Raw genomic sequence first — 22,240 nt, 5'->3', positions numbered from 1 at the left:
TTTTATTGTTCCCAGTATTGTTCTTCAAGAGGGTACCAAAAATCATATTGCTGTGGGGTTTTTTTCTGCTAGCAAGCAGAGAAACCATCAGCTCCTTTTCCTCCTTTGCACCATCCACTTCAGGACAGACCAGGTCACTGTCAGCCACCTCCCTGCTGACAGCCCATCAGGTTGTGTGCCTCCTTTCTCAGACCTGAGCGAAGTTTCCACCCTTGACTCTCTTATTCTTTTTATTGCAGGTGTTCTGAAAAGCACACCATTGACATTATAAATATCATTAATCAACCAAATTTCTTAATTAGTACATCTTTACTTTTACTCAAGATGACAACACTTAATTTATTGTAAGAGAATAAGAAAAGTTTCCAGGTGAGGTATATCCCTATGTGTCTGCTGTAGGTGACCCTGAAGCATAGTGTCCTGTAGAAACAGCAGCATGCATGAGTCTTCCCAGATTGAAGGTGGCCCTAGAACTGCAGAGAAGAGCTACATGACTGATGATGTCTGGTCAGCTAAAATGGATCTCATTGTGCTTGGGAGACCTTTGCACCAAAGATAGGTGACACGAGCTTTTCCCATGAATTCAGCCCAGGAGCACTGAAATACAGTTCAGAGAGACACAATTCAGCAAGATAGAAATAAAACAAACATGTGAGCTGGCAGTGCAGACACCTATTGTGAGCTAACTCATGGTACAACAGACACCTTATGGAAAAGCAATCTCCATTGCAGCTACCTTATATGTAATTACAACTATAGATTCTCCACCAGATATATGATTATGAGCAAAAAATAAGGAAATTCCTAGATGAATTTAAAAAGGCCTGTGTGAAGCCGTAAGACATATTTGCTGCAAGCATGTTTAGTTTTTAAGTATATTACAGTATACCATAGAACCCTAAGGTGAATTTGGTAACGGAGAAATGGCTCTCAATGACTAGTAAGCATCAGAGTGCGCAGGCAGGTACTGTACAAGCATGCCCTTACTGCCATAATATGCATTATTTGACTCGTTTAAAAAGCATTTCTTTTCTCAAATGTAGCACTTAACCATTCTAGAACACTGAATAACAAGCATTTACTAATGCTTTCCTAATTAGTTTCTAACTAAGTAGGTTTACTTGTAATCATAAAATAAGACTGTGAAGGGAACTCTAGACACTCAAAGATCTTCCTGTTTCAGGGGGCTGTAAATTATTATTATTTTTCAGAGACAAGGTACCAGACATAGAGAGAATGTACATAATCAGCATTTTATGCTGTGCTTAATTTACATATTGAAGTACTTTATTGAGGCAAACAGACAGCTAAGTATCAGCTTGAAACTAAAATTTGTTAGTTTGTTTTTGCAAAAGAGATAATTTAAAGTTGATATGCTTGATGACATGATCCCAAATAAGCACTTCATATGAATTGAAAAATAACCGTACAACAATACCATAAAAAGCAAACTTCCAGGACTATATAAAAAGTTCAATCAACAAATTCCTGTTCTATATTCTAGTCCTTTTCTACAAATTTTGTCCTTTTGTTCCTATTATGACTTCTGGGAATAAATCATAAATCCCTCACAGTACTCTAAAAATAAATGAACTTTATAATTGTGTCATGTAAAGGAATATATGAAACATTTCAAAAACCCTATTCTATACTGAACTGCTCACTGCCAGTAGAATTTATTTGTAAAACACCTGAAACATAGAATTTTTATGCTCAAGACAATAATTATTGAAAAATTACTTTGAATCAGATGTACGTATTTTGAATTTGAACCTCAAAGCAGAAAAATCTTAGCAACACAACACCAAATAATTTAAGTGTGAGTTGCTGATTTACAGATCATGACACTAAACAATCCAGGTGAGTGTTAGTTTCATAGAGAGTATTTGCTCAGCAAGAATAAGATCCTTTATGCTTTTTATCTGGAACACCATGACAGGAAAAGTATTTCGTGTTCCTACCTGTAAATATCAAAGCATTTCACAGGTACAGTTTTTGAACTGCCATAGTGAGGGGACCATGGCTGAATGGATTCCATTTGTGAGATTTAAACCTCTCTTTCTAGTGTCATTGAGTGCAGTAGAGAAAAAAATTATACCATATGAAGAATGTTTAATAACATTTTTAATTAAAAAATAGAGAGGACGTATCTTGGGGCTGCAACTACTGAAACATTCTGAATGTTTTCTTACCAAGTCTGCAGTTTTAAATTAACTATGAACATTCTATAGAACCCTTTTGAAATAATTTGTTCACAAACATGATGTGATTAAGCTAAAATTGGCAAACCCTTTTCTTTTTACTGTGAGGGTGTTTGGATGACGTGGGTAATCAACAAAAAAATACCCCAAAAACCACAAACGAGCCAAAGACCACATCAGCATATGTTTACTTTTAGATTTGCTGCTTCACATAGAATACACAGTATTATTTTATGTTGATAAGGAATGTTTCCATGTGCAATAGATATAAAGGCATTAGAAAACAGTAAATTTTTTATCCTGTCTTCCAGAAAATAAAATATGGCATGCCTAGCAGTTACTCATGGTTGGAAGAGTAACTCTATATTAAACTAAAAATAGCAGAAAATAAGAATAATGAAGCTGATGAAGCTACTAAGAATATTAAAACATCTACACATGATATTCCCATTGAACTAATCAATCAGCAGGAAACATTTTGTAAGAATGTAGATGTGTTGTTGTAATTCCTGTTGTGTGTTTACCTGTATGACACCTGTCTTGTTTATTTCAATTATCTCCCATCTATTTAGATGAAAATGTTCTGGGCTCTAATTTTCTGATGTAAGAAGACATGCAATCAAATCTATATTACACCAAATAGTCCAAGGTCTGTTTTTCTACTCTTTATTCATGAGTTACTCTATACATAAAAACCCAGGAAAATTCTATTGTTTCTGACTGAATGAAACAGGACCATCTCCTTAAATAAATGCATTAAAATAAATACAGATAATTAATATTAGTTACCACATCATTTTTTTGCTAAATAAAAGATAGGATCTCATTTCTATTATCATGCTATTTATATAAAAGCTTTCATCTTCTAAGGGCTTCACAAATATTAATAAAGCAAGCTAGTGAAAACTTCAGTATATTCTTTGCATTGTATAAATGGAGTGCTAAGGTTAATGGCTTTTTTCAAGGCCATACATCAAAGGGTGGGATAGATATTCTTGGGCTTCTCAGAGTTCAGTCCACAAACTGTAGAGAAGTGTGCTGAAATTCTGTTAGTTATTCAAATAGTTTATAGGCAGGTGTGCACCACTGAATTTATAATACGTAGTGAGGGATGTTTTGCAGATTTGCTGTTTTTAATACAGATTTTAAGATGGCTGCTTTTAGATAAATGAACATTGGCTTTATAAATTGCTTGGAAGGCACTTTTGCTTTTGAGAAAAATAAACCATCAGTTCATAGACTCCAAAAATATTGCATTGTATTTGAATTAAGTTCTTGCACATATCAGTATGTTAGAAGACAAAAATACTGTGCTGTGCTAAGAAATACAACATACAGAGATTACCAGGCCCTATCTAGTATCAGTTAGTTTGTAGAAGAATATATGCATTATTTTAATATTTCTTTTTATGCTGTTATCACTTGGTTCTTGATGACAAATTCACAGAGGTGAAATCTGGTGCAACTCATTGACTATTTGCCTTCAATTTTCTCGGACTTCAGAAGGATTTTGAGTATCTGTTTCTCTTCTGCAGATTTAGGAACCTTTTGCTGATGTCCATTGCCTCACCTAATCCAAAGGCATGAGCCCTGCTGCTACCTAAATTCAGGTGTCTGACTGGGAGAAGTACACTTCAATTAAATTGGTAAAGGACATATTAGCTGGGTAAAAGATTACTAATTAATTAGAACTTTTTTAGGACACAGGCAGTAGCTTAAATATGATGTTCAATGTAGTGATTTATGTGTGTGTGTTTTAAATTTATTTTGTTATCAGTCAAATGATTTCTCAAGCCCTAGATATAAATAAGAAAAAAACAATTAAAAAGAAAAAAAAAAAAGCCCTGTCTTTGTGTGAAAGATGCTACAACATCTTCTATCAGCAGTCTGGTTGTCTACCTCTTACAGTCCTGGAGGAGGCTTCAAGAGCTCATTTTTTGTCCCCTTGAAAAAACCCTGAAAATCTCAACTATTTCTTGAAATGGTGTGATTATTTCCAAATGTAGGGAGTATGGGGAGGATTATTCTGAACTCTAGACATTTTTTCAGTATTTGACATACAAAGAAAACACAAAGAAATACAAAGAAAATGATAAAATTTAAAGAATCTTAGCACTAACTTCATAGCTCATCTACAAACGTTGTGTGTCTGCATGTGTGTACATATGCATTTCCTCAGAGACTGAAGGTGATTTTTACTGTGGATTTACCATTCTATTTAATAAGGGCTTTAGGAATGATTTGTTCAGTGTTATTTATACAAAATGTTAGAAACATCAACATTTCATCATACATCGGAAATTCATATTAATTTACATGAGATTTTATGTCAGCATTTGACAAAAGGGCATCCGTCTCTCCGTGATGACATTGTGATGTCTGATTCTTTTCTTAAAAATGGGAAGATCAAAGATTAAGAGTTTTGGGGAATGTATCCAAAGAACAGTGCCAGTTCTTGTCAAAAATTACTTTTCAGACAGTCCTTCAAGAATAAAGATGAGTATGTCTTCTTAGCAAAGCACAGTTTTTAACAACTTTGTTGGTTTTTTTCTGTTTCTCATGTTAGCAGCTTCACAGTTTCTGTACTCAAACTCATTAAACCCTTCTTTCCTTACCACCACCACCAAAAGGCCCTAGGAGAATGTTCTAAAAAGACAAAGTTAAAAGGGCATGTCCTTTCTTTTCTGTATTCTTTTAAGCATGTTCTTTCGTGTACTTAAAAAAAAAAAAACAAACACTGAAATTACTTCCATACCTTTATATGTGTCTTTTCAGTCAGCTCTAGTTTCTGTAGGATTTTTTACTTTTCTTCCTTCTTGATAATGCACAATCTCATTAAATGATCAGAAACACTAAGGAATTATCCTACTTTTGGCTGCAGAATTAGGTGCTTAATTTGAAAACTTATGTCACATTTCTGCATACTTACTCCAGAGAATGTCGAAATGCACTTAGAGACTAGAGCACATGCTTTTTCAGAATTAGGTGTTCTGACTTCAGAAACATTTTGTTACAAGCATTTTTTTCCTGTAGCATCACATGGCTTATGTGGCCATATCTCTTCCTTGAGTGTAAACAACTATAATTACTTCTAAAGGTAAATAATTTTATTTTAAAAGGATATTTTCGTATCGATCCTCTGCTAACCTGCAATAGTTGCATCTTCTGAATTTATGCAGTTGATTCCTCAAAGGAATTCTGTCTGTTCTGTCTTTTGCATGCCTTTTTCCTTGTACATCACTGCTGTGAATAACGATGTTGTAAATTTATTTTGACTGTGACTGCATTTCATGTTAAGTTGTGTACTGGTTTATAACATATTCTTCATTTACACAACAGTGGATGTATTGGAAAATGTTTTCCCAAAACCTAACTAAATCATATTTATACACTAAATGTTGAGTACATAAATAATTATAAGCCCTTTTTAGCTAGCGCCCACACAAAGCTTTAAAAATGTACCAGCATACATGCCACTATTTATTTTCTAACGTACTTAAGAAAAAATATATTTGCCATGGAAAATGTGTGAATGCATAGCAAATCTGTCACATTAACACTCCAAAATTCCTATAAATAACCACACTCACCAATATATTATGTGCACTTCTACATATATTTACTGTTGGGAAAAAAAAATCAGTATATTGTTGTCATTTTTAAACTTTTTAATACAAATTCTTTTAAAAAATATTTTCCTCACTTTATTTTAAAAAGTCTTTATTAACAGTGAGGTGAAAAGTCACACAATGGAATAGAGAATCAAAAAAGGGACAGCACAATGTTGTATGACATTTTAGCGCACTTCGGTGCCACCATTTTTTATCCCCATAGAAATGCAGCAAATAATGAAGAATGCTGCTTCATTGATTTCAAACATTTATATTTTAGATTGAGGTGACAAACATATGATCACTGTTCCTACAGATGAAAATGGGCATTTGCATCTTCAGAGAGACGTAATTGTTTTATTCTACAAATCTACAGACATTCATTCAACAAAATCCATATATCTTTTCCCTCTTAGAATCCTTCACAAAATAAAATGCCTTAAAAGAAGACTTTGAATGAAATAATATGCCACTCACACAGGCATTTTTATCCTCCTCCACCTTTTGTAGCTAGTCTGTGAAATAGGAATTTTACTAAGCTTTTCCCTTCCTGTTCCTTTTAAAAATTCTGAGGAACAGGGAAAGAAAATATTCATTTGGAAGAAAACAAACTAAGGGATGAGAATTTTCTCTCCATGAAGACCCACAATAAAACTTTACAAGGCAATAAAACTAAGAGTAAGTGATTGAAAAGTTAGGTTTACATTCTTCCAACTTGTCCTGTTGTGGGTAAACTTTAGGCTTTATTAGGTTTATATGAGCAACCCTTATATGAGAGTTAAGATAAAAGATGATCTGTCTTTTATCATTCAATCAAAAATACTTTGGTGTACTATAATCATCATTTTATAGGTTTTGTCCCACATGGTTCCTGCATCCCACAACAACAGAAATGGAGTTGACTGGGACACATCCCTGCAGATGGATCTGTTGATGTAAGTGGCACTAAAATGTGGATACCTACATGTCTATAGCAGGAAGGGAAAACCTCCTGAGATGCAGAGGCTTTGGTTGCAGAGAAGTCCATGGAAGGACTCTTCTTGAATTTAATACAATTTAGGTCAGAGTCTTGAAAAGGAGTTGTAATTTTCACTTTAAAGTAAGTAGATGAGAAGGTTCAAAGTAGTAAACTTAATAATTCAACTAACTTCTTGCCATGACCCATGTGAGGCTTTCACCTCCACCACTTCCCATCCACAAACAGGGTATTTTCATCACGTACTGGGAATAGTCCAATAGTCCAATAGTCTGATCTTTCTAAAGGTGACCTCTCATCATGAAGCAAACTGTATCAAAATCCACAGCATGGATACAGTTCTTGACCCTGGGTCCTGAGCCTGATTTATCTATCACAGATGCAAACTGAATTGCAAAAATGAAAACAAGAAAGCACTACATGTTAATCTGAACAATTTACAATTGCAGAGCATCCAGGCACTCAAAAAAGGAAATAAATTGTTCCTAAAAAATAAGTAAACCTGTACAGAAGGAAGTAGAAAGAATGGTAGAATTCTGAAAATAGAAAGTAAAGACTAATGGAAGAAAGTAAGTTTTAAATGAAAATATCTGTTGGACATTTATATTTACAATTAGCATTTATGTTTCCATGTCTTTATAATGTTGTTAGGCACCTATGATAAACATTTTCTACATTTCACAATCTAGGGTCTAGCTTTGATTCTTCGAGTAGAAAAACAATGACTGTTCTCATTGCTTTCAATGGGAGTAGATATAAATAAATTCTGGAAGATATTTCAATTTTAAACCCAAGTCTACAAGGTCACAGAATTCCTGTTTGTTTTCTCAGATCCAAACTCTAGACACCCAGTCATCTGATTGGGGAAAACCGAAAAATGCTTTGTGTGGGTTAGTTACCTAAAAATTATCATCTCATGCCATTTATGATGCCTACCATCCAATTCCTGTATGTCTCTTCCAAAAGACACATACCTTCTGCAAAATCTGTGACATTCACATCAGGCCACATGGGCATCTCAAATACCCTATAGTGTCTGAAGTGACGTTACAATCTTCTCCTTAGACAACTTAAACCTAGCCTTCATATCTAATAATTTGTACAACAAAATAGATAGCTTTCATTTACTCTGTCAGCATAGTAAGCACCTGTTTAATTTTGAGTGGTGTAATCAGACCTTATCTCACAGAGGTATAGTAAGTACTATTAAGAGTGAAGAACAAACGTGTTCATGTAGCAGATGCTGTATAATTTCTGTAACTTAGAACAAATTAGATTTGAGGTCTGGAGCAAATCATAGATACAAGAGCTCCAGAGACTACATCCCAGATAGTGCAGGGAGCATTACTTCTTGACAGAAGCATCATCACTAATTTCCAGGGACAGTAACCTTGATCATATTTTGGTGTTTTCACTCTCGATAAATTAACTATTGTTAGTCTATTACTTGATCTTTCCAAGCTAGGTCTTGCCTTTTTTCCCCTCAATTTTATTCAAAATACCAGAATGTGCATGAGTCTCTTGGTGCCATCACCTGACCATAAGTGAAAACCTACTGCAAAAAAGATTTTAAAACATTTCAACCCACTGTACACTCTTCACTTCTGCTAAGCCTGCCAAAAGGAAGGGATAATGACAATTATCAGTCCCAGGGGAAATAAACACAGTTCATTTTGGACACCAAATGCCATGGCTCACAAGCAGATGCTGACACCAGCCAACAACAGCTCAAAAGGCATTTTCACTTTGAGGAAGTAAGAGGGATCACCATAATGCAGCACAGCAGAATTTCTTTAGTAACACAAAGTATTAGAATCTACCTTTCACCTTGAACAAAAGTCATCAATCAAATTTTAAAGAAAAGGATAGGAATAAATTCATAACAATTTTCCCATTCAAAAATCATATTCAGTGTGTACATTAAACTTCAGTTGTAGAAGGTCACATTAGAACAGTCGGAAACTACCAACAATGAAATTGGTTACAATATCTAATTCACTGTTACATAAAATGCATTTACGGTATAATAGCTAAGAAATGCATGTAATTTAAAGAGGCCCGTTACAGCAATCACTGAGACTCAACATATTGAGTATAGTAAGTCTCAAATCCATTGCATTTAGAGTAGTGTGCAAGAACTTTTTCTGTCCAGTGAGAGCCCCCCTGGTTTAGCAAGAAAGTCAGACTGTCACATTATTATATTAGATTAAATCAAATCATTAATGACACTCAGAAGAAGTATTCCTTTTGATTTTCATTGGCTGTGTTTTGCATGCTGAGTTCACTTTTCAAAGCAGATTCAGCACTGTCTTCATTTTCAGATCCTTTTGCCTCATTTTTTGAGTATATGCCTTTTTTTTTATAAATGCGTATGGCTATGGCCGTGATGCAAAATAGGATGAATATGACAACTGCTATCACACCTACAAGAAGAAAAGAGAAAAAAATAATGAGAAAGGACAGACAAATAGTAGGCCAGAGAGTAGAACAAAGAAGAAATTACTACATCACATAATGGAAGGGTTTACAGGAAAGCCTGAGAGATGAGAAGCCGTATCTGCTTTCAAATCAGAAACAGCATTGTAGCATAAGCTTCATGCTGATTGTTTTGAAATTTTGCACACTATTAATAATAATAATAATTTTTAAAAAGTCCACAGAAAATTATGATTTCTGAAGTTTTTGAATGGAAAACCACTAGTGGCCTTAGAGTATTTTCAATGAGAGGGTTTCTTTTTCTCCTTTACTATCCAGCCCTAGATCTCTGCTGGTCCGGAAACTGAAGCCACTGCAGATAAGGAAGAATAATGTGAGATACTTCTCAGAGAGATAAGCATGACCTTCCAGACGGCCAGCCCACCTCCTCTCTTCCTCATTCATTCTGTCATAATGGTCTTAGGACCTTAGGTTCATGAGACAAGAGGACGGGCAGGAGAGGAATCTGAGGAGAAGTGAAACAGAAGGGAAATGGATCATGCTTGTCAAAGAGGCAGAAAGTAGAACTAGGCCGTTGGGATGAAAAGGGCACTAAGCAGTCTGGAAAACAGTTGTAATGCAGTGGCTCAGCTATACTAGACAAACGGACAATCTATTGTACAACTTGGTCACCACTGCAAGAAAAATAATAATACTTAATCCCTTAGCACTCTAGATAAAAACAAAGCATCCAAAATTCAGCAATGTCATTTTTCTTGTTCTCTAATATGAGCAGCCATCCATCATTGTAGGAATATAAAGGTTTTAATACAGTATCCCCTTCTCTGAAATGAACTTTGCAATCTAAGTAAATCTTGTTCTCATTTAGATTCATTAGAACAATCATTCTTTTCTTTCAATCACAGTAAATGCTCTCTCAAAGGACTTTTCTATAAACATGTTTTGGCTTAAGTAGCTGAACTGGTACGATTTTCAGTTTTACTCATTTAAGGGTACTTAACATTAAACTTTTACTGAATATTGCACTGCTTACTTTGTTTTGACTTTTAAACAAACATAGTTAAGAAGTAGAAAAATGGTGAGTGGATATTCCCAAATGTGTTTAATAACAATAAAATGGTACTGTTATTATTATCTTAAAAGCATTGTAACTATTGTAACTTGAAGTTAAAAAATGACTTTGTTGTTAGCACACTTAAAAATCCCCACCCACACTAAGTTACCTAGTACATAGTGATCTGTATGTACAGATACTTATGTAAAATAATACTAATCTTTTGAAACAGTAAAGCAAGTTTTGACAAAGCTACGTGTGAAAAACTCAGAAAACATATTTTTAAATTCTTACCTTCCTGCAATCAATGGTAAAATTCTCATTTGATGTGTATAAAATTATACAGCTGTAAGTATCACTTTAAAAGCAGGGAACCTTCTAGGCTTAATAATCTCTCATTTTAGTATCTTTGGTACTACTCTCTTAAAGGTCACTAGTCATGCAGTGTGCTTTTGGCAGGCACTGACCATAGCAGGTGTCACTGTTTAAATCGAAGACACACAGGTGACTGCAGGTTCTTATCTTAACTCAACCATCCATAGCCCTAAACATTTTTAACCTCAATAAGAAACCTGGACAGTTTTATTCTACTAAATTCCAGTATTTCATTTGTCTTCTGAGGCTTTAAAAACTCTTAGAAAGTAAACCTTCTCAAAATTTAAAATTTAAAAGACTGAGGGGATGACCCACTGCCCTCTTTCTGTCAAAGTATCGATGCAAATTGAAACAGAATTATACTGCCACTACATCATCTTCATGAGTGAAAACAAGTTTTATTTCCTCACCTCCTCCCAAAAGAAATGCTCCTTGAAATTCTCATAGAGGATGATTGTCACAGGAGACAATACTATGCCTTGCAAGAAAATTGGAACTGATAGAGACATATACTTGCTTCAATACCGGTAAAAGGAGTTGAGTTTTTCCCGAGGGTCCCCAATACCAAACTGTCCCTATTAGGCTCACTTGAGTACTTATTTCTGCTGAAGAGACAGAACTGGTGGGTTTCATATGAAGATCCATATGAGATGGATACTTCACACAGGATTCATATGAGATAGATCTTAAGGACAATCATCCAGAAAGGCAGAGTAATGGAACCTGTATATCCTGATTATCAGTCCTGTACTTTAAGCACACGCATCTATCCTAAGCTTTATACTGTATTTGTTCTGACAGTCATAAACAGTAAAGGGACTATCAACATATTCACTTCAGAAGTGACTGAATTTTACATGGTTCTTCCTCTATTCCTCTGATAAAAAAAAATTATTTTGAAAAAAGTTATGAATCGTCATTTGTAGTTCTATATGAGCTGATAGAAATGTCCAAAAGAAATAGAAATAAATGAAGAAGAGATATTTCAAACCAACAGCAATTATTTTTATTATTATTGTTTTAACATGCATTTTAATTTTAAGCTGTAAATCAATGCAAGTGAAAGTCCTTCCAAGAGTACATTGCCTTCCAAATAGGAAACCAGGATGAAATTTCCTCAGACTGTCAGAGGATTGATTCAAGCAGTATTAAATACCATATTCTCAAGAAAAAAATCTTTGTTGCTCAGATATATTAGAGAAGATTTTGAACTTGACTTTGTAGCAAAAGGTAATTTTTGGTAAAGTCAAGAAGAAACAATGGCTCTTTCTTAAATACACGCTTTTTTCACAACAAATCCAGGTACCTTTTAAAGTCAGAGACACCACTATTATGCAGGTTGGAATTCCGTCCTTACTACCTTGTTTTTCAGCAGAATATTTCAGTATATGGAAACACTTATGGCATAAATTTATGTAATAAGAAAATAAAAGAGCGATCAATTGTATTTTAAAACAATGCTTGATTTTTATCTGTCTACCAATTGCAGTAAAAGGAAGATCTTTTACTACTCTCTATGCACACAAAGCTAAACTGACTTCACGTCATCATTGACAGATTCATAGTTAGAAAAAAAAGTTTCCTGTAGAGTCCCCATTACCTCCAATAATTGCAGAGTCACTTCTGATTGCATTAGCTAAGGGCTTCCCCTCGTCTATTGGTCCAGAGTGATCTGCAGCAGGGAAAAAAAAAAAGAAAATGACAGAAAAATAGAAGACATTTTTTTTAAGAAATTCTCACACTGTTACAGCTCATTTACAATGTGGTACAGTGGCAGTAGTGTGGGTCAGTAAGCATGTATAGAACAACAATGTAGATAACACTTTGCAGAGAAAAAAAGAAAAACGTAAACATTCAGACAAATTGAGAAAGGCTAGAGAAAAGGAAGTAAGTACATATAAAAGAGAATTATTTACAAAGTACTCCTGAGATGTTAACCTGCATGAAATAAAAAGTCAGTTGTGATTCAGGTCATGAGTACTCTATTTAGATTTTGCTTCAGAGATCAGAACAAGTGATAACCATATGCTACCTGCAAATGAATGGGTTGTTTCACTTGATGTTGAGTCAGCTCCAGTTAAAGCACCACAGTTGGATTCAGTGAAACGCCCTTTTACAATGACAGGGGCTGAGCTGCTGTGGCGCAGTGCAGCCTTCAAAGGAGCAATGTGGTTGAACTGCACTGAAGAGAGACAGCCAATAAACCCCTGAGAGTTTGCCTTCATAGTCTCCTCATCTACATCGCTGTTTTCTGTTAATCAAAAGGAACAGAAAACAATTAATCATAGTGCGAATGTACAAAATAAAGTGTCAGAAGAATAAATGAATAATTAACCTGTGTTCCTCTGAGTATATTTGAGTTGCAGCAACATACGTAGATTCACTAAATCCCTTTCTTGTCTGACTTTAATGAAAAGACAGTCAGATATATTCAAACCCCCCTTTTTTCGAACAGATGACAGTTGCTAATCTGCTGAGGGAAATGCTTTTAAATTACTACAGCAAGTTCCAAAGCAAAAAGTTTCTATTGTAACTAAAGAATTTAAATTAAAATGCAACACTTTTTTCATTCTGCAAAAATATAACAATGAAGAATGAATTCTAGAAAAGTACATATTGTTGGACTTCTTCTCATAAATAAACATTTTTGGAACATATTCATTCCATAGATTCCTATATCTACTCCATTCTAGCACCATCAAGTCTGTCAAAACAAAAAAAATTCTCTGAAGATCTCAGATCCTGGAAATCCATCAAGATATTTTTTGTGACATTTTATAAAATTAATAGTGTTCCAATTTATTATACATTTTAAAACATGATACCATTATTATTACAACAAAGGGGGAGGAAAAAAAAAGAAGATACCTCCTCACTTATTCTCCTGAATTGCCTTTCTGAATACATGATGCATGTACACTGAATGTTAGAACTCTCCATTTATTCACCAGGTAATGCTCACTAATGCACCACTTTTGATGTGGAAAACAAACAGTTTATTTACTCTCACAGTTCTAATTTAAGCACAAACTCTGCAAGTACTAGTTATAAAAAGAGGACTCCTAAGGGAAGTAAATTTGCAAATAAAATGGGAATTTCATCTCATTAATTTTCGCTTCCAATTTATCCTGGAATCCACTAATGATGAAACCGTGATCTTTACAATGGCTACCATAATAATTTTAAGTTTTACAGTACACCCCTTATTAAAATCTAGGTTAATGGCAAAAAATGGGATAATGTGTTCAGGCAGAATGTTGCAAGATAGCAGAGCAGCATTTTCCTCAACTAAACTCTGCTAATTGCAGTGATGATATACTAACATATAGATATATGTCAGCCAAAAGTCTGCTCACCTACGCTGATGGATTACATAAAATGTTGCCTGCTTAACTGTCTCTGCTTTGTTTGCAGCTTTTCCCGATATTTGCCTCTATGCGCTGAAGGATCTGCTATGACGGGACATCTTAAGAAAAAAGATTAATACTGGAGTGGCAAGAAAACACTGTCCCAAACCCCCTGTGATAAAAATATATACCTCTAAATATGAGTAAGATTGAAAACCTCAAGAGGAGAGTGGTTGCTACTATTTTTCAGTTCCTATATGAATCATTTATTAAACTGCATATATGTATAATAGGAAAGGAAATATTTAAAATCCTTTGATTTCACCTGACTCCTTAACGAGAAAATATTTCTGGGATAAAGTAAAGCTTTATATTGGATCAGGCAATCTTGATGGTGAAAGTGAAAGGGAAGACCATCATCATCCACTTTCATGCTAAAGTAAAATTTAACTGATTGAAAATAACACTCAAAACCACTCACAAGTTGTTTATTGGAAACTGTAGATTACAGTAAACTGAAGTTACGCATCCTTAAGTATCTTAACAGCAATTCATTTGCTAAGTGTATCCAAGTTCACCATAGACAAAATTACTCCACCTACATTGTCTTCTTAAGTAAAACAAACAAAAAATCCCTCAAAAGCAAAACACACTCAGTAACTCTCTTTATTTTGATGTCTTGAAGTGGCTACCTGAAAAGAGGCTAGACAAGATTAAGAGAATGAAAGCAGGTATTAACTGAGGGCCCTTCAATAGGTACTTCAATAGTCAAAAGCCTCCAAGGGTCTTCACCCTTTGACACTGAGTCACGGGTTTTTCACACTTTTATAAGTTCAGTCTATTTGCATATCAGGGTTAATTCTCCAATCACAATTTCAGGTAATGATGCAATTACCCCAAGTTTCCTTCCGCCATTCAGAGACTTAGTTTACATATTTCTGGGCCTAGGAACACAAGGTGTCGTTGAGTCCAGGCCCAGAGAGGGTTTGTCATGTCTAACCAGGATATGAGAACAGTAGTTAACATGCTATGGAGTTTTAGAGTTACACACTAAAGCAGTACAGGATCTGAATAAAAGCTAAATCCTAAGGCCTCACTTTAACTCTGCTTCAACCATTTGTCCTCATGAAGTAGTCAAGCAGAAAGTCAGCAGACACACAGCTCCTATCAGAACATGTTAAGACAAGAACTGTGATGCTTCCTAATAGCTTTAAGCCTTATATTATGTCACCCAAAACTGCCCACAGCACTCGAGGTGAGGCTGCCCCAGTGCAGAGCAGAGCAGCACAATCCCCACCCTTGCCCGGCTGGTGATGCTGCGCCTGATGCACCCCAGGACACAGCTGGCCCTCCAGGCTGCCGGGGCACTGCTGACTCACGTTCAACTTTCCATCAACCAGGACACCCATGTCCCTTTCTGCAATGCTGCTTTCCAGCAGCTCATTCCCCAGTCTGTCTTTACATCCACTACAGATTCTGGAACTTGTCTTTGTTAAACTTCATACAGTTGGTAACTGCCCATCCCTCTAATTTGTTGATGTCTCTCTGCAGGGCCTCTCTGCCTTCAACGGAGTCAATAGTTCCTCTTAATTTAGTATAATTCACTGTCAAACTTACTGTACCTTCGAGTGCTGCATCCAAGTAATTTATGAAGATGTTGAAGGGAACACAGCCAAGGATGGGGCCCTGTGAAACCCCACCAGTGACAGGTCCCCAGTCTGATGTCACTCCATTCACTGTAACCCTTTGTGCCCAACCCATCACTCAGTTGCCCACCCATTACATGATGAGCTCATCCAGCTGTGGGCTGGACATTCTGTCCAGAGAGACAGCTTCAAAAGATTTACTAAAAAAGATTACATCAACTGGCTTCCCTGGATCAACAAGGTGGGTTACATTGTCATGAAAGGAAATCAGGTTTGATAAGCAGGACTTTCCTCTCGTGGACCTGTACTGGGTGTGACTGATGACTGCATTGTCCTTCAGCTGTTTTTCAATACCTTCCAGAATAATCTTCTCCATAATTATACCGGGCACTGAAGTGAGACTGACATGCCTGTAGTTTCCAGGGTCAATCTTCTTGCCCTTCTTGAAACCTGGGACAACATTAGCCAGCTTCCAGTCAGCTGGAACTTGTACAGATTCCACCATTCAAAAACAACTGAGAGAGGCCTGGCAGTGACATCAGCCAGCACTTTGAGTATTCTCACTTGAATCCCATCAAGTCCCACAGACTTATAGGGATTCAGGTGGAGCAGGAGATTCTGCACAACTTTTGTTTGAAGAAAAAAACTGAATCATGTTCAAATGCAGAAGAGCTAAGAAAAGTACTTTTCCAACTGAAGATAATTCTTAAAAAAACCAGAGCTTCCTTGTGTGGTTTTCCTGAACAAACATTTTCAAGTACAGGAAATACATTATTTCATATTTTATTAACTCCTTATGTTTAGACATCTTCACTGCAACAAACACTCATTACTTGTTTCCTCTACCTTCATGAATTCTTCTTCAGTCTCTGGCTAGGACTTCATAGGAATCAGAACCCAAAGCAATCAGATTTCTAAAAGAAATAGGAGCTCTCCTTTGAAAGGGTGAGAAACATATGTTCTCCTCAGGACAGTTTCTGAGACAAATTGGGCTGAGTTCCCCACAGGTCATTGTAACTGTGCTTTTCAATGCTGTGTTGCTGCAAAGCCATCATATAACTGAAGAAAATTCCACCTCTGAATTTTTTTAAATGTATGGTTCTTTGGGAGAGACAATATTGGTCCTGGTCAAAAGACACTGTTATTTGTCTAAAAATTTACATTTCCATAAATTTCATCAAATGCATTTTTAAGTAAATTGGTATAAGCCTTGATATGATATTTTCTAATAAAGATAAACTTTTATTCTGTACTGGTCATCATGGTATTAACCTTATCTGAGTTTCACTGCAATAAACCACTACACTTCAAAATATTATACATTCCTGATTCAATTTTATCATCAAATTGTAAAGTTTGGAAATATTTGTAATAATTTTCTTGTAGTAGTTTATATTTCAGCTAATATTGCTTTAAATTTATGCTTACATTTTAAATGATCATTCTCTTTTCCATTTTCTGTGCATTTTCTGTGCATACATACCAGTTCTTTTCTGGAATGTGAGTTCTATATATAAAATTTACATTTCAAAAGTGTATGTTTCTGTTTGTGTCAGAGGTACTTAGTTATTTTTCCAGTCAGAAAGCAGATCAGCTACACTGAGATTCTCCGAATTATAACTAAAAAATAATTAAGATTTTTTTATGGTCTATAAACAAGATTTCTAAATTTCTTTAATATATTTTAAGCTACTTAGCATTTGGTAATTGTCCTCATAAAAATAACTACCACTGTATGCATTTTATTACATATTTAAAATTATTCTTCCACCTTTTTTAGATAACACTCTCATAACTGAAAACAACAACCACCTATTTGACAGATAAGAATTAACTGGATCTTCTTATCCAAACCGTTGTATGCAACAGCTCAATGTCTAAATAGGGATTGGTGACAGGTAGTGTTCCTCTGGGGCCCACAGTGGTACCATTGCTGTTCAGTATCTTTGCTAATGACACTGAGACTAGGAGACTGAGTGCATCTGAAGCAAGGCTGTGGATGACACTAAACTGAGTTGTTTAGCTGACATACCTGGGAGATGGAATGCCACCCAGAGGGACACCGACAGGCTTGAGGACTGGGACCAGGTGAATCTCATGAAATTCAAAAATGGCAAGTGCAAAGTTCTGCACCTGGATCTGGGCAATCCCCAGTATCAATACAGACTGGGGGGAAAATGGATTGAGAACACCGTTAAGAGAAAGACTTGGTGATGAAAAATAGGATATGACCCAGCAGTGCTTGCACTTCAGACAGCAAGTATTATCTTGGGCTGTACATGAAGATGTGCAGTGAGCAGACTGAGGGAGATTATTTTCCTCCCTCCATTCCACTCTTGTGAGATCCCTCCTCCAAGCATTGTGTCCAGTTCTGGGATTCCCAGCACAGGTCAGAGTGGAACCTGTTAGAGCTGGCACAGGGAAGAAACACAAACATGTTCAGAAGGCTAGAACACTTCTCATATGAAGAAAGTCTGAGAAAATTGGGGCTGTTCAGCGTGGAGAAGAGAAGGCTCCAGGGAGGCCTTACAGCAGAGACTTACTGCCTCCCACTCAGTCACATGATGGACTATTTCAGATAATGTTTTTCTTTTCAGTAGAAGATTATTTTGGAAAACATGTTTTCTACTATTATGACAGTGTCTCTGGGTGTATTATGATGGCAGAAACATTGATTTAACCAAGCTCTTATACTATTCCCAAGGTATATGGGGAAAAAAAGGTAGATTTATATGGTTTCTGGAGGGGCCACCTCTGGTATATAGTAAAGAAATTCCTCTAAACAAAACCACATGCAACTTAATGTGAAGAAAATCTTCTTTGATGTTCTGATTATATAAAACATATAAGTAGTTCCTATAAGCCTGGAGAAACAATATGAATTAATATATTGCCTATAAAAAGTTGACAAGAGAATTCAACATCTTCTATGTCACATACCACATATTTCTTACGAGGAAACACGAAGGGTGCTGGGCCTGTTTGACCTCAAGAAGAGATGACTGAGAGGGGACCTCATGAATGCCTATAAAGTATCTGAAGGGTGGATAGCAAGATGATGGATTCTGGCTCTGCTTAGTAGTGGCAAACAATAGGACAAGAGACAATGGGCACACACTGATGCACAGGAAGTTCCACCACGGCATGAGGAAGAACTTCTTTACTGTGCGGGTGACTGCACTGGCACAGGTTGCCCAGAGAGGTTGTGGAGACTCCCTCACTGGAGGTATTCAAAAACCATCTGGACACAATCCTGTGCCATGCGCTTCAGGATGACCCTGCTTGAGCAGGGAGGCTGGACCAGATGACCCACTGTGATCCCTTCCAACCTTATTTAGTGATTCTGTAATCAGTTTTCTGCATTTATTTCTACAAAAAAATCTATGTTAACACATTGGTTTACTTTAGGAGATTTTTAAAGAATAGGAAACCGCCATTTCTTTGCAGCAGTTTACTGGCTCAATGTTCAGTACCAATGAGTTTACTTACCAAATTTTGTTTTGGGACATGGGTCATAATTTCTGCTAAAATTTGTGTTTATTAATAATAGACAGAATTGTTTTCAGTAACAGTGGTAACTTGAGTGCCATATCAAATTATAAAAATTTAAGACCTAGAAACTTAGATGTATTTTTTTTCCAATAATCCATATTTTGATAAATTTTTTAGTCTACACTTCCTCTAAGTCTACTTGTGGAAGGGCTAAAATCATCAGTCTAACTACAATATTGTGGAAAGTTTAGGGCAGCCTTAGTTAATATATGCCACAACCTATACCCTTCTCATTTCATATCATTTAATAAAAAGTGTTATTAAAGAATCTTTGCTTGATCTGGGAATTTAAAAACATATTTTAAGTATTTAACATCTTTACTAGTGATATTGACAGCTGGATTGAGTGCACCCTCAGCCAGTTTGCCAATTACCCCAAGCAGTATAATGCAGTCGATGTTGGAAGGAAGAGATGACATCTAGAGGTACCTTGTCAGGCTTGAACCTCTGCAAACCTCATGAGCTTCAGCAAGGGCAAGTGCGAGGTCCTGCCCTGGGGAAGGGCAATCCCAAGCATAAATACAGGCTGGGTGAAGAATGGATTGAGAGCAGCCCTGAGGAGAAGGACTTGGGGCTGTTGGTGGACAAGAAGCACAGCATGGGCCAGTAATTTGCTCTTGCAGCCCAAAGGCCATTTGTATCCTGGAACTGTTCAGGGCCAGGTTGGATGCAGCTCTGGGAAACCTTGTCTAGGGGAAGGTGTCCCTGCCTATTACAGGGGGATTGGAAGATGTTCTGGCATACAGCAGGGGTGTTGGAACTAGATGATCTTTTAAGTCCTTTCCAACCCAAATGATTCTATGATTCTATGAAATTACTTTAGAAGAATGAGGAATGTCCTTTAAATTTGCACCAGCACCAAATCTTCCTCTATCATTGGGTTTTAACAATGCAAAAGGTGTGAAAATAACAAGGTCTTGAGAATTGTATTCCAAGCTATTGCTATATTCTTTCAAGAACATAAAAACAAATGGTCATTGTAGATAGGTAAATTTAATTTTGATCATTATTGCAGAGAAACAGACATATTTTGAAGAATCATCACTAGACAAAGAATCTCCAACAAAGATTTGACTTACATTACCATATTCTTAACTGTTTGCATCAAAATCTAATCACAGGAAGTTTTTCAAGTACGATACGTGATTAATAGTATTATATCATCTTGTGTATGATTTCAATGTGATGATTTTTTTTCTCCAGAATAAAAAACGAAGTGGTGTTTCTTAATGCTTGATTGCAAAATGAGAAAGAGAGAAGTGTACAATTATTTTTAATGGAACCCACGATCATTTTTTCAGGAAGCACTTATTTGTGATTATATCTGTATTTCAACAAGACTGAAGTTTCTACCTTGATTGTGACTCTGTGTCTAAATAAATCCACAGCAACAAATGTCTTTCAATGACATTCAGGTTATTATTTTTCATGCCCCGTGATGATATTTTGATCCATGTTTTAGAAAACCCTGCAGTGTTCCACTTACCTAAAATCTTGCCAAGTGTGAGAGACTTGATTGCATTGAATTCTGTGCCTGAAGACAGAATAAACGTCATTCTTTCATTCTGGTTAACCTATAGGATGACAGAGTGAGGAACAAAGTAGAATAATGGAAGAGATAGTAGTCAATATTTTCAAAAAAGCAGGTAAGATCAAGGGTAAAAATTAAGAGGGTCTAAGGGAAGCATTTGTTATTTATAGAGTAAAAACTCATCAGGAAATAGATTATCAGCTTCCTCAGATCACTGATTATAACTGATACTTCTTAAGCATCCCACTTAATAAGCCTTTATTTATCTTATTGATTTGGCTGATTCCTTCTTTTTCACCGCTAACATGAATAAAAATAGCAAACCTTTAAGAATATGAAATAGTCTCTTTTCATTTAAAAAAGGCACTCAATATTTAACTTCATAAATATGAAATATTACATTGTAAATACTCTGCCTTCTAGGGTACCTCTAGAACAAATTCAAGCCAAGTACCAACACAAACCCAAGCTCTAGCCTCAAAATATTAAATTGTAACATACAGGTATATAGAATTAAAAAAAAAAAAAAAAAAAAGACTTTTTGCACATTAGTATCAACTATTTTCAAAATAAATATTTCTATTTTATCATGAAATTTCCACAAATATAACAAAAATACCCTCCTTAATAGCAACATTCCTTTGATGATGTGAAAGAGACCAAAGAAAGTTTTAAAAATAAATAATTATCTGGGTAGTACTGTATTTGTACTGTAGCTTAATGCATAATTTAAATTAAAAAACCAAAACTCAAAACCCGAAACAAACAACAGTCATACACATTTAGCAAATTTTGAAAATTTAACCATCAAACAATTAACTGCATTTTCATATAAAATTATGAAGTGATATTGACCTTTTGAAATAAACAAAATTAACACCAAAGAGATTGGCTAACATTAATTTTGATTGCTCATCATGAGAGTGTGAACTTTGCTTTTGTTGGAACCCAAAGTGCAGGGAATGTTTTTCTGAGGGACCTATTACCCCAGGGAAACACTTTTTAACCTTCTTCCATGGAGAGAGCTGACAAGGCTTTGGGATGAATTAGAATCTACAAGGGTGTTAGTTAGATGATAGTATAATATGTAGCTTGTTACAGGGTGAAAAATTTAGAGTTTTAGGTTTATTAATGTGGTAAGTAGATGAAGGCAAGATGGAGGATCCCTGTCATTTTTCAGGTCTCTTCCTTCTTCTTCACCTACTCCATTTTCTGCTTTTTGTCTTTTGGTATTTGCTCTGCTTCACGCTATGTTGGCGGCATGTAAATTACTGATAAGATATAATAAACAATCTGAAGACTGAGAAGATCCAAAAGTCCTGTTCATCTCTTACTCCTGAAAAGGACTTTCTCCCCCATCCAGGGAGGACATGTGGGGGTGAAGAACTGCCACAGCTTTGATTACTTGAGATATTAAGGCACATTTTCTTTGGGGGTAACTGCCTTGTTGCAAGTATTTTCTTCATTTTTCTTATCTACTTTTTTATGATAATCCACTTTTGTTTCCCCCC

At 35.7% G+C, this 22,240-nt stretch overlaps 1 protein-coding gene across 2 annotated transcripts in view; it reads right to left on the bottom strand.

Moving 5' to 3' along the window:
* Positions 1–2,370: 2,370 nt before the first annotated feature.
* Positions 2,371–22,240, bottom strand: part of LOC104692024 (contactin-associated protein-like 4) — a 216,740-nt gene continuing 196,870 nt past the window's right edge. For both annotated transcript variants that reach the window (XM_010403748.2, XM_010403749.2), the window contains 4 exons: positions 20,685–20,772; positions 12,686–12,904; positions 12,254–12,325; positions 2,371–9,211 (listed from right to left, as the gene is read on the bottom strand). In XM_010403748.2, coding sequence (XP_010402050.1) covers positions 9,018–9,211; positions 12,254–12,325; positions 12,686–12,904; positions 20,685–20,772 — 573 coding nt within the window. In that variant the 3' untranslated portion in view covers positions 2,371–9,017. The remainder of the gene's footprint in view (positions 9,212–12,253; positions 12,326–12,685; positions 12,905–20,684; positions 20,773–22,240) is intronic.

The sequence above is a fragment of the Corvus cornix genome, chromosome Z (assembly GCF_000738735.6).
Source record: "Corvus cornix cornix isolate S_Up_H32 chromosome Z, ASM73873v5, whole genome shotgun sequence".
NCBI lineage: Eukaryota > Metazoa > Chordata > Aves > Passeriformes > Corvidae > Corvus > Corvus cornix.
This window is presented reverse-complemented; position numbering and strand designations above follow the sequence as displayed.